At 41.0% G+C, this 13,143-nt stretch overlaps 1 protein-coding gene across 3 annotated transcripts in view; it reads right to left on the reverse strand.

Annotated features, from left to right (window-relative positions):
• The window catches only part of TRAF3IP1 (TRAF3 interacting protein 1), a 275,475-nt gene that overhangs the window by 103,662 nt on the left and 158,670 nt on the right, over positions 1–13,143 (reverse strand). For all 3 annotated transcript variants that reach the window (XM_070956772.1, XM_070956771.1, XM_070956773.1), the window contains exons 6-7: positions 3,199–3,279; positions 2,236–2,311 (exon numbers count right to left, since the gene is read on the reverse strand). In XM_070956772.1, coding sequence (XP_070812873.1) covers positions 2,236–2,311; positions 3,199–3,279 — 157 coding nt within the window. The remainder of the gene's footprint in view (positions 1–2,235; positions 2,312–3,198; positions 3,280–13,143) is intronic.

Consider the following 13,143-nt stretch of genomic DNA (forward strand, 5'->3'; position numbering starts at 1 on the left):
ATTATCAGCAAGATAACTGGGTGGACCTGTTGCTGTTTGCAGAGGTAGCCTATAATAACTCTATACACAGCAGTACTGGTTTTACCCTGTTCAAGGTCGTCTCGGGTCAAGACTTTGTATCCATCCCAGAGTTGCCTCAGGACAAACCACAAATACCTTCATTGGCTGACTGGATTGAACAGCTACGTGGTACCTGGACTGTAACACGTGAGGCCCTGGATGAGGCTCACGGAGCCCATAAGAAACAAGCTGATAAGAAAAGAATCCAGGGTAGGGATTACAAAGTAGGAGATAGAGTTTTCCTTTCCACCAAGTACCTGCAAACTACCCAAAAGGCGAAAAAACTTGGACCTAAATACATACCTGACAGAATTAACAACTCAGACAAACAATCAAGTAGTAAAGAATAGTCTAATCAAGGAACTACCTGGGAGAAAACAATACACCTACCAAGTCTGTCAGAGCAAACAATACACCTACCAAGTCTGTCAGAGCAAACTACAGGTAGTCCTTGAGATATGACTGTAATGGATTCTGCCCATTATGATCACGTCATGACAGTGGTTGGGTGAAACCACCTCAATTAACAATCCCATTCCTTGCTTTCCCTGATGCAAACTTTAAATAAATGGGAGAGTTTTTCAACAGAGCACAGGGTGCCTTAGGGGAAAGCCCTCAGAAGCCTACACAGGTACAGGTTTGCCTGTCTCAAGCCTCCCAATGCTATTTCCACCCCCTGAGGCACCCTGTGTTCCACTTCTTTTAGGGTTACCTGTGGTCCTTGAGCTTCCTTCCAACCCAGCAATCAAGGGTAGATTACAATACACAGACTTTACAAACTCCAGCCTGGAAGGAGAGATCAGGGCAAACAGAGCTTGGAAACTGCAGCCTGGAAGGAGAGATCAGGGCAGATGGAGTTTGCAAACTCTGACATAGAAGGGGAGATCCCACCCAAGGAGTTGCAGGACTCAAGCCTGCTGCAGAACCTAGCAATAACCAATTTACTTTTTTGTTTTTTCAGCTTCTGAGGCACTGGCCCTGTAAGATCAGTTCCTTACAAAGCCAGTCTAATGGCAAACTCCTTCTATTTTTCAACAGGTTTTATTCTTTTAACACTGAAAGGGTTTTTTTAAAGGAGCCTCCATTTTTTAAAGCTCTATAAATAAGCTCTAGAAATAAAGAGAACCTCCTTAAAAAATGGAACCACCTTAAAAAAAGGGAGGCTCCTTGGGGAAAAAAGGATCTATAGCAGGGGTATCAAACTGGCGGCCCGTGGGCTGGATGCATTATGTGCAGGCCATGCCCATCTCAGCTCCACGAAGGGGGAAAATGTCATGAAATGTCATGTAATGGCAACGTGATGCCACTAGTCTGACACCCATGCTCTATAGTATCAGGAATAGAACCTGTTGCAAAATAGGAGGAGTTGTACATAAGGTTAAGAAACTGATCCTGCAGGGCCAGGTGAATATGAACGAGAATGTTTCAGCTATTGCTGAATCCTGGAGCATGCTTGTCCGGCAAGTCCTTGGGTGGAATCTCCCCTTCTATGCCAGAGTTTACAAACTCTGTTTGTTCTGATTTTCCCTTGATTACTAGATGGGAAGGAAGTTGGAGGCTTGCAAGCTCCAGCTGATTCACACCACTGTACATGCCTAATCTCCACTGGGTAGATGAGTGGCTGTAGAGACCCAGCCGGGAGTGAATGAACACTACAGCATCCCTGCAGTCTGTTTTAAGAGCAAATAACTGTGGGGATGCTGCAGCCATCATAACTTTGAAACCAGGTTGCAACTTTGGGGAAGTTGTTGTAACTTAGAATGGTTGCTAAGTGCCCTGTTGTAAGTCAAAGACTACCTGTATTGTGTATAAACAGAGAGCAAATCCCACTCCCTTCTAGTACTAAACATGTTATCTTGTTTAGTAAACAACTAATCAGAAAAAGCCCCAAGGATTCCACAGAGAAAAAGAGGGAGGTAGAACAGAGATAGAAAGGGAAAAAAAGCAAATAAATGCTTATAGAGTTGGTCTCTTAGGAGCTCTAAGTATTCAGTTTCTAAATAGACTAGTCAGAGATCAGAATTGCCTTTTCACTCTGAAGAATCAAAAACATAACTGGCTCCAAAAGGAAGAGCCAACTTGAAGAACGCCTCTATGTCATTTAGAATTGTTATGTTTCGAATCATACTCCAAATTCTCAAGAAGTAATAAATCAAGAAGATTTCTTTTAATTACCTTCACTTGAAGTTTTGTTTCGCTGTCTTGGTCCTTTTGTTGCATGCTGCTTTGATAATCTTGCAGAATTTTCATTCTTAAAAATGTACATAAAAGCAAGTAGTGTATGTGTATTTGTCTAGGTCTGTGTGTGTGTGCGTGCACACACACATAGTATTCATACATTTTAGAATATTATTTTTCCCCATTTTCTGAATGTACTGTATAATGATATCATACATACTCAGATTTTAAACAAGCAAATTATAAGGGGAACTGAGTCTCTACTAAAGTACTCTTACAATTTGGATACAATTGCAGGAAATCCAAACTGGGAGCTGTTGATTTCTTAAAGCCCTATTTTCTATAATCCAAGCAATGGTATGTTCAGAGGGCAAAAAAACAATGTGGTCATTCATAGGAAAATAAGAGATATGTTTTGCTTTACCATCTGAGGATTGTTTTCCTTAATTGATAAATGAACAAGCATAATGTTTTGGTTTCATTTATTTAATCGAGTTCTCTTTTTCCAGTTTTATGAAGTGTGAACAGATTGCATTTTAGAGCAAATTTATGCAGAAATACTGCAAATTCAATAGGGTTCACAAACTGTTAAACATCACTTCTCATGTCTTTTGTTCGCTTTCGTGCATGTTGCTTTAATTGCTTGCTTTTGCAAAAGCCACAATTTACAGGTTTGTATTCAATAGATAAACACTAGGTATAGAAAAGGTTCCTACATACAAAACAATAAACCTCTAATTTTATGTTACAGGGATTTCTCATTTAGCAACTGCATTGTTTAGCAAGTATTTGCAGTTATATTGGCAATGAAAAAATAACTTCATAACCAATCTTTGCATTTTTAGTATTTTAACATACATGTTTCAAACTATAAGCCACATATGCGTATTGTCACATGTCTGTGGAGGGTAACAGCTAATATACTAGTAATCTGTAAAACGAATATTTTCTGTTACTTACCTCTTTATCAAATTCAGCTTGATCTTTATTTATAGACTTTTCTGCTAGTTTTTTAACAATATTCTCTTCAGATCCTGTGGGCTGAGAGAGAATAATTTTTAATAAAATGTCTAGAATCATTAACAGACTGTACAAGTAGTCCTCAACTCATGATGGCAATTGGGACTGGAACTTCTGTTAAGCAATGCAGTCATAAAATACAAAGCTCAAAGAAGCGCAGCGAGGCTTGGGAAAGGGCACATAGGGATGTGAGGGGGTGAATGAGGGAGCCATGAAAAGGCTCAGGAAGGGTATGTGGGGGTACCCGAAGTAGCCAATGCAGCTTCAGTGCAGAAGGGCAGGAGAAGATGCACAGGAGGGGGAGATTTGCCTCAGTGACTTGCAATCTTCCCTGCAGCTTCTCCACTGACTTTCCTGGGAAGCTGGCAGGAAAGGTTGCATGTGGCAATCAAAAGATCATGGGGTGCTGCAAGTGGTTTGCAAGTGCAAACCAGTTGCCAAGCTCCCAGATTGTGGTCAGAACTCCAAGAACTATGGTTATAACCACCATTCATTTAGCACCATTGTAACTTGGAACAGTTGCTGAGCTAATAATCATAAATTGAGGACTACCTAAATTACCTTTTTATAGTTTTCTGTGGCAAACCGCAGCAGTAAGCAATACTATATATATGCAATTCTGCTCTCAAAGTCTGAATCAACAAAACCCATTATTAATGAACACAACTGATTTCAGATTCATAAAAATTAGTCCATGGATTAACTCAGTGGTGGGATTCAAGTAATTTAACAACCAGTTCTCTGCCCTAATGATTTCTTCCAACAACCAGTTTGCCAAACTGCTCAGAAAGTTAACAACTGGTTCTCCCGAAGTGGTGCGAACTGGCTGAATCCCACCACTGGATTAATTTAACAAATTCTTGATAGTCATAGAAATTTCACTGATACACAGTGACTATATTTCATATCACAGCTGAAATGGTTATTTGTTAATAAGTTGTCACATATTAATTTATTACAAATCAATACGGTAAGATGGTTCTGCCCCAGGCGCCTGATGGAACCTGATAGATTCCAGATGGAGCTTCGGCCATTTCCTGAGGCTCTGGCACACGTCTCGATTAGGGACCTAGTGGCCGCCTGGGACAGGGCGGCCGCTGGAGCTCTGGATCGGGTTGTGCCTTTGCGGCCTCTGACCCAGCGCCGATCTCACCTAGCTCCTTGGTTCACTGAGGAGCTGAGGGAGATGAAGCGCCGGAAAAGACGCCTAGAGAGTAGTTGGAGGGCCAGTCTTTCTGAATCTGACCGGACAATAGTAAGATCTCATATTAAGAATTACCTAGTGGCAATAAAAGCAGCAAAATGTACATACTTTGCTGCTCTTATTGCATCATCAGATAATCACCCGGCCGCTCTGTTTAGGGTGACCCGCTCCCTGCTCCACCAGGAAGTGCGGGAGGACCCCTCGGAGGGTAAAGCTGAGGATTTTGTTCAATATCTGTATGACAAAATCACTCAGATTCGGGAAGATCTGGACTCTGACTGGGTAATTCCAGGGGGATTGACTGAGGCAGGTCTTGAGAATGTTATCTGGGATGAGTTTGATCCTGTGACCCCTGACGACGTGGACAGGATTCTGGGTGGACTGAACACGACCACATGTTTATTGGACCCGTGCCCCTCCTGGTTAGTGCTGGCTTCCTGGGAGGTGACGCGAGGCTGGCTCCAGGGGATTATAAATGCTTCGTTGGGTGAGAGTGACTTCCCCGCCGCCTTAAAAGAGGCGGTGGTGAGGCCTCTCCTCAAGAAGCCTTCCCTGGACCCGAACTTCCGGCGGCTCCGTAGGACATTGAGGGCGCTCCCTGGGTGAGCACTAGCCCCGCGACTTTGTTAGCCGCTAGAACAGCAGAAAATCAGCTGTCTAGCGGCGAAGAACCTTCCCCCCCGGGAGAAGAGGGGGAAGCGAGCAGCCAGGTGCAGGGTAGAGCTCCATAAGAGCCCTAGAATTAATTCTGGGGCTCAAAAGGTGTGAGCTCCCCAAGAACCTGGGAAAGCTCCAAAGCCAGGATGCCTCTGCTAGCCAGAGCAAAACGCCACGTCCGCCCCTGCTACAAATTGATACAAAGTGAAAATTGAAGCAGGCAGAACAAAAACAGGAGACTACATAATTGCAAGTATTTATACTTTAATTCCTTTGAACATCGCTTCTTTTCGAGCCTCTAAGAGCGGAGCTGGAGTGGAAAGGGAGGGGAAGATGGCGCTGGCTCGTTAAGACAAAGAGACGAAAGTGAAAGTTAAGAAGAAAGTTCTTACAGACTTGTTAACTCATTAATGCCTATCAGCTAAAAACTCCGCTTAAAACTTTTTGGATTTAACCTTTTATCTTGGACTTTGGGAATCAAAATTTAAAGATTTTAAAGATTTTCTGATTTTTCCTCGCTGGCTATAAGAACTTTAAGAATTGTTTCTGAGACTGTGTGATTTTAAAATGGCTTCAAAGCAGACAAAATTGGTGCTGCCTAAAGCAGGGAGTGCGGGAAGTTCCCCAGCTCAAACTAGCAGGTTGCAAACTTTATTGCCTCCAGCAGATACACAAGCTCAATTACAACCACAATCACAACCACAAGCACAAATGTTAACACTTGAGATGTTTCAGGAAGCTATGAAAGAAATTAAAGAAGGTTTTAAAGAGGACATTGCATTTGCATTTAAAGGAGTCTCAGAACAAATGGAAGAAATGAAGGACATAATTAAGACAAGAAATCAACATATAAGGGAAGATATAGTTCTTGCACTCCAGGGACTGGCAAAACATGTTAGTCATGTAGAAGATAGAATTGATGAGGTTGTTCAAGCCAATGAGATTTTAGATGGTAAAGTTGAGGAATCACAAACTAAGAGTGACAAAACAGAAGCTGAAATGTTGTTGACACAATACAAGATGATGGAATTTGCTGTGAGAATAGGAGGCTTGAAAGAAAATTCTAAGGAAAATTTGAAAGAGATTTTTGAAGATGCTCTGGCACAGTTTATAGGACAGCCCTGGCAAATTGACCAGATCTATCGTGTTAACTCATGGGTAGCTAGACAAAGGAAACTACCAAGAGATGTTGTGATCTACTTTGTCACCAGAAGGATTAGAAATGAGATTTTACAAGCTGCTTATAAAAAATAAGTTGCAAGTGGCAGGACAAGAAGTTGCAGTATTTAAAGAAATACCACCCAAAATGCTGAAATCCAAGAAAGAGTATGCTTTTTTGGTAGATGAGCTGAGGAATCGACAGATACAATACAGATGGGAAGTCCCAGTTGGATTATCGGTGGACTATGCAGGAGAGCGATATCGTCTCAATACAATATGCAAAGCAAGAGATTTTTATAGTAACATACTAAAGGCTGGAAAACCACCAGTGCTGGAAAACCACCAGTGCTGGGAGTTAAAAAAGCAAGAGAGGCGACAGAGGGAAGGAAAGAGGACCTGCAGAGGCAATTGGAAGGCGGAGCTATGAGTATGCAGGAGGAGGTACTGCAACTTTCAAGTGCTGTCCAAGCATGGGATATAGCTGAAAAACAAGAAGAAGGCAAAGATCAAAGACAAACCAGAGCAGCTACTAAACGGAAAGTCGAAGAGTTAAAAAAGTTACAAGAGCAGGCTTTATCACAAGAAGTGAATACTGGTGCAGAAGCTGTGGGAGGGGCGAGACCCAAAAGAAAATTCCAAGAGGATTATCAAGCGGTTCTCACCAAGCTTCGAGAGTCTGAGGATGGCTTCTAGGTTTTTAACCTGGAATGTTAATGGTTTAAACTCACCACAAAAAAGGAAATATTTCACCACTTGAGACAATTTAAAAATGAAATAATATGCCTGCAGGAAACACATATAAGGACAACTGATCAAAAATATTTAATAAATACAAAATTGGGAACACATTTTGTTGCATCAGCCCCAGAAAAAAGAATGGAATAGTGATCTACTTGAAAAGAGATTTGATGGCTAAATTAGTTGAGGCAGATCAACAAGGAAGATTCCTGGCAATTGAGATAATGATAGAAGGAAAGAAAACACTTTTATTGGGGATATATGCTCCTAACCAACAACAAGAGAAATTTTATAAGTTGATACATACAAAATTACTACATTGGGATTATAATTCATGTATATTGATGGGAGATTGGAACGGAGTGATAGACCCTAGTATTGATAAGAAAAGAATAGTACAATCTACTAAATTGCGATCCAGGCTGCCCAAGACTTTTTTTTGATATGATGGAGGATATGGAATTAAGAGACATTTGGCGTGAACGGAACTATAGAGAACAAGATTTTACCTTTTTTTCAGATAGACATCAATCCTTTTCAAGAATTGATTTTATATTAATTACAAATGATTTTTTTTCCAGGGTAAAGAAGATAAAGATTTGTCCCAGAATCTTAACTGATCATAGTCCAGTTTGGATGGAACTGGAGTGTGGGGAAAGATCTAGGAGATCTTGGTGGTTAAATGAAAACCTTTTCAGATATGAGAAAAATGTAATAGAATGTAAAAAACTAATGAAGGAATTTTTTGTTTTTAATATGAACAAGGGAACATCTATGGATATGGTATGGGATGCTAGTAAAGCATACATGAGAGGAGTTTTGATAAATATGAATAATGCATATAGGCGTAGACAGGTGCAAAAAAGGAGAGAATTAGAAGAAGAGATCAAGAAAAAAGAAAGGCTGTTAATTGATAACCCAGGGGATAAGAAAATTAAAGAAGAGATCAGTTTATTACGTGGGCAATTTAATATGATGCTTTCAGATCAAGTGGCAACCAATCTACAATATGCTAAACATAATACTTTTTTGTAATGCAAATAAACCAGGTAGATGGTTGGCTTACATGCTGAGGAAAAAACAAAAATCTCGTACCATAGAGAAAATAGAGTACAAAGGTAAAGAGGTGTATCACCAAAATATGATTAAAAAGGCATTTTTAGAATTTTATGCAAGACTGTATACTGCAGATAAAATACAAGGTGCAGAGATAGAGACATATTTGGATAGACAGAATATTCCTATAGTTACAGAGGAACAAAGAGAACGGTTAAAACAATTAATAACAGAGGAGGAGATCCTCTCAGCAATTAAACAGTTAAAAATTGGTAAGGCTCCTGGTACGGATGGATTAACAGCTGTGTATTATAAATATTTACAACTGGAGATGGTTGTACCTCTTAAAGAATTATTTAATAGAATTCAGTTGGGTGAAGGGGTACCACCTTCATGGAAAACAGCTTTTGTTTCGTTAATTCCAAAAGAAGATCAAGATTTGACACATCCCAAAAACTATAGACCCATATCATTATTGAATACAGATTATAAAATATTTGCTAAGATATTGGCAAATAGGTTAATGCTAGTAATGCAAAAAAAGATTCATGCTGACCAAACTGGTTTCGTACAAGGTAGACAAATGAAAAATAATGTAAGACAAATTGTCGACATATTGGAATATTTGGAAAGGAATAACCAAATCCCTGCGGTGCTTATATTTTTGGATGCGGAAAAAGCTTTTGATCGATTAGATTGGCAATTTTTATTGAGAGTGGCTAATAGGATGCAATTTGGGAATTGCTTTATGCAGTCCATAAAAGCAATATATCAGGAACAGACAGCTCAGATAATTATTAATGGCAGTTTGACAGAAACTTTTAAAATTGAAAAAGGTACGAGGCAGGGATGTCCCTTATCACCATTATTATTTATATTAACTTTGGAAGTGTTGCTAAACAAAATACGTAATATAGATGAGATAAAGGGAATCAAAGTTAGAGACTATGAATATAAGGTACGGGCATTTGCAGATGATTTGGTTATGACCTTAACTCATCCAGTGGAATCAGCAAAGGTTTTGATGGATATAATAAAACAGTATGGTCAAGTATCTGGGTTTAAGATAAACATTGGAAAAACAAAGATGATAGTTAAAAATATGACAACAAATCAAAAAGAGGAGTTACAAAGGGTAACGGGATGTGAAATAGTTAAAAAAGTTAAATACTTAGGAGTTTATATTGCATCTTCTAATGGTAAATTGTATAAGTATAATTATGAATTGATATGGCATAAAATACAAGTCGAAATGGATAAATGGAAAAAATTACAACTGTCCTTGTTGGGTAGAATAGCAGTTATAAAAATGAATGTTTTACCTAGGTTTTTATTCCTCTTTCAAATGATACCAGTACTAAAAAAGGATGCCAACCTGGAAGAATGGCAGAAAGGTATTAATAAGTTCGTATGGCAAGGTAAGAAACCAAGGATAAAACTGAAAATAATGCAGGACATACGAGAAAGAGGAGGATTGAAAATGCCAAATTTAAAATTGTACTATGAAGCAGCTGTTTTATCAGCAATTAGTGATTGGATTAATCTAACAAATGGAAGGATATTGAATATTGAAGGGCATGATCTGGTCTATGGTTGGCATGCTTATTTAGTGTATGAAAAAAGGGTGGATAGAGCATTTAAGAGTCATATATTGAGAAATGCTTTATTGCGTGTCTGGAAGAAATATCAATATAAGTTAAATGAAAAGATACCTATATGGACAGCACCCAGGCACGCAATAGAGAATACGAGTATAGAAAGTAGACAGGATGTAATTACATATAAAGATTTTCTCATTATGGAGGGAGGTATATTAAAATTAAAACCTGTGAATGTGTTGAAAAAGGAGAGAATAATTCAAACTTGGTTTCAATATGTACAATTACAAGCCAGATGGAGAAAAGACCAGAAAACTGGTGTTATACAAAGTGATGAAAATTTAATTAAACAAATTAGTGACCAAAGCCCAATGCACATAAAAAGATTGTATAATATATTGATAGAGATGGACTCGGAAACAGAGTTAGTTAAGGACTGTATGATAAAATGGGCGCAGAATTTTGAACAACCAGTAATGATGGAAACTTGGGAAAAAATATGGGTGACAAATGTGAAATTTACCAAAGCGGAAAATTTAAGGGAGAACTTTTATAAAATGTTTTATAGATGGCATCTAGACCCAAAAAAGTTATCTCGCATGTATCCGAATGTACAACCAAAATGTTGGAGATGTAACTGTGAGGATGCCACTTATTTTCACATTTGGTGGACATGTAAAAAGGTTAAAGCGTTTTGGATAAAAATTTGGTGGATTTTACAAAATATTCTTAAAAAGAGGTTGAAATTTACACCACAGCTGTTTCTGCTGGGTATAGTTACGGATGATCTGTCCCCGTCCACACACACACACAAACACAGCCAGCCGAGGTTAAGGAAGCACTTGGCACACACCCAGGTCTTTATCTCCAACTTGGCAGCGATATACACACCGTCTGCCAAGTGCTTTATTTCCACAGAAACAGAAAGATAATATACTCAGCGTACAAGAGTCCAACAAAAATAAATATTCCTCTCAGCAGTTTCGGACGAGGCTTTAGTGACTATCCAAGGTTTATTTTTGTTCGTCACAGGGATCACTGGCCACCACCCTCTATTATATAGTCTCTGGGGTGTGGTCCAGTGACTCAGTTCTAATCCCTAGCACGCCTCCTGAGCTGCTGCAATCGTTTATCACGCCTTCGGAGGCGTGCGTCCAGGAATGATGTCTCTCCTTCACTCTCATCCGAGACACCTGTCTCCCTGCTAATCTCCTCTCCCTTGGCCGGCACCTGAGACAGTGCCAGAGGGGAGGGGCCTGGAGATGGAGGCCTGGCTGACTCCTCTTCCTCATGCTCGGAGCTTTCTTCCTCCGATGGAATAGGCTCAGAGGGCGGGGCCACAACAACGGATTGTACAGTTATAGAGACTAAATTGATTTTGAACTTAATAACTGCAGCAAGACTGTTGGTGGCACAATATTGGAAGAAGCAAGATTTACCTACAATCCAAGAGTGGACAATGAAAGTTACAAACCTAGAGGAAATGGCAAAAATTTCGGCGTACTTGAAGGATCATTCAAATGAAAGATATTTAAGAGACTGGAGAAGATGGATAGATTATATTCAAAATAAATATCGGAATAAGAAATTGCAGATAGGTTATGAATGATTATATAGATATTTGGTGTGTCTTTAAGTAATTAAGCTAGGTGGGTAATTAGGGAATTGAAGGAACAAGAGATGTGGAATGTTATAATAATTTAGACTAGGATTGATTATGATTGTTGAAGGTTATATCCTGTAATTTGTTCTGGGAAGAGGAGGGGGGGAGGGAAGTGGTTGGGGTAGGGAAGGGGGGGGGAAATATGTAAACTTTTTGTAAAACTTTTCAAATAAAAAAAAAAAAGCCTTCCCTGGACCCGTCGTGTTGGCTAATTATCGTCCGGTCTCCAACCTTAGTTTTGTTGCGAAGGTTGATGAGAGTGTGGTTGTGCGACAGCTCCCCCAGTACCTGGATGAAATGATATATCTGGATCCGTTCCAGTCAGGCTTCAGGCCTGGGTACAGCACGGAAACGGCATTGGTCGCGTTGGTTGATGATCTCTGGAGGGCTCGGGACAGGGGTTGCTCCTCTGTCCTGGTCCTATTAGACCTCTCAGCAGCTTTTGATACCATCGACCATAGTATCATGCTGCACCAGTTGGAAGAGTTAGGGGTGGGGGGCACTGTATTACGATGGTTCTCCTCCTTTCTCTCCAACCGGTTGCAGTCTGCGTTGGCAGGGGGGCAGAGGTCAACCCCAAGGCCCCTCATATGTGGGGTGCCACAAGGGTCGGTCCTCTCGCCCCTTTGGTTCAACATTTATGTAAAGCTGCTGGGCGAGATCATCTGTGGTTTCAGGGTGAAATACCAGCAGTACGCTGATGACACCCAGCTGTACATCTCCACCCCGGACCACCCCAACGATGTCCTTGAAGTGATGTCCCGGTGTCTGGAGGCTGTGCGGATCTGGATGGGGAGGAACAGGCTCAGGCTCAACCCATCCAAGACCGAGTGGCTGTGGTTTCTGACGTCCCGATATAGTCAGTTAATGCCATCACTGACTATTGGGGGCGAATCGCTGGCACCCAGGGAGAGGGCTCGCAACTTGGGTGTCCTCCTGGATTCACGGCTGTCTTTAGAAAAGCACTTGACGGCCGTGACCGGGAGGATTTTTCATCAGGTTCGCCTGATTCACCAGTTGCGTCCCTTTCTGGATCAGGACTCCCTACACACAGTCACTCATGCCCTCGTCCCTTCCCGCCTGGACTACTGCAACGCTCTCTACATGGGGCTCCCCTTGAGGAGCACCCGGAGGCTCCAACTGGCGCAGAGTGTGGCCGCGCGGGTGGTTATGGGAGCAACATGGCGCTCCCGTGTGACACCTCTCCTGCGCGAGCTGCACTGGCTCCCGGTGGTCTTCCAGGTGTGCTTCAAGGTTTTGGTTACCACCTTTAGAGCGCTCCATGGCTTAGGACCTGGTTATTTACAGGACCGCCTACTACCACAAGCAGCCTCCCACCGGCCGGTACGCTCTCATAGAGAGGGGCTCCTCCGGGGGCCGTCAGCTAAACAATGTCAACTGGCGGCCGCCAGGGGGAGGGCCTTCTCTGTGGGGGCACCCACTATCTGGAACAAGCTCCCCTCAGAGATATGGAGGATCCCGGATCTACGCACTTTCCGCCGTGCTCTTAAGATTCTCCTATTCCAGGAAGCCGGCCTGGCCTAATTTTCTCCCCCATTTTAAAATTTTTTAAATTGCAATTTTAATCTGTTTTAAATTATTGGGATTTTTTAATTGTCTTGGGCTAAATTATTTAATCTGGTTTTAATTGTGTCTTTTAACTTTTGTATCTATGTGTTTTATTTTGTGCCTGTTCACCGCCCTGAGTCCTTCAGGAGTAGGGCGGTATATAAATCTAATAAAAGATAAAGATAATACAGATAGTCCTCAACTTACAGCTACAATTGAGCCCCAAATTTACATTGCTA

Source organism: Pituophis catenifer, unplaced genomic scaffold (assembly GCF_029215685.1).
Source record: "Pituophis catenifer annectens isolate HBS135680 unplaced genomic scaffold, rPitCat1.0.hap2 SCAF_1, whole genome shotgun sequence".
In the NCBI taxonomy this organism is placed as follows: Eukaryota; Metazoa; Chordata; class Lepidosauria; order Squamata; family Colubridae; genus Pituophis; species Pituophis catenifer.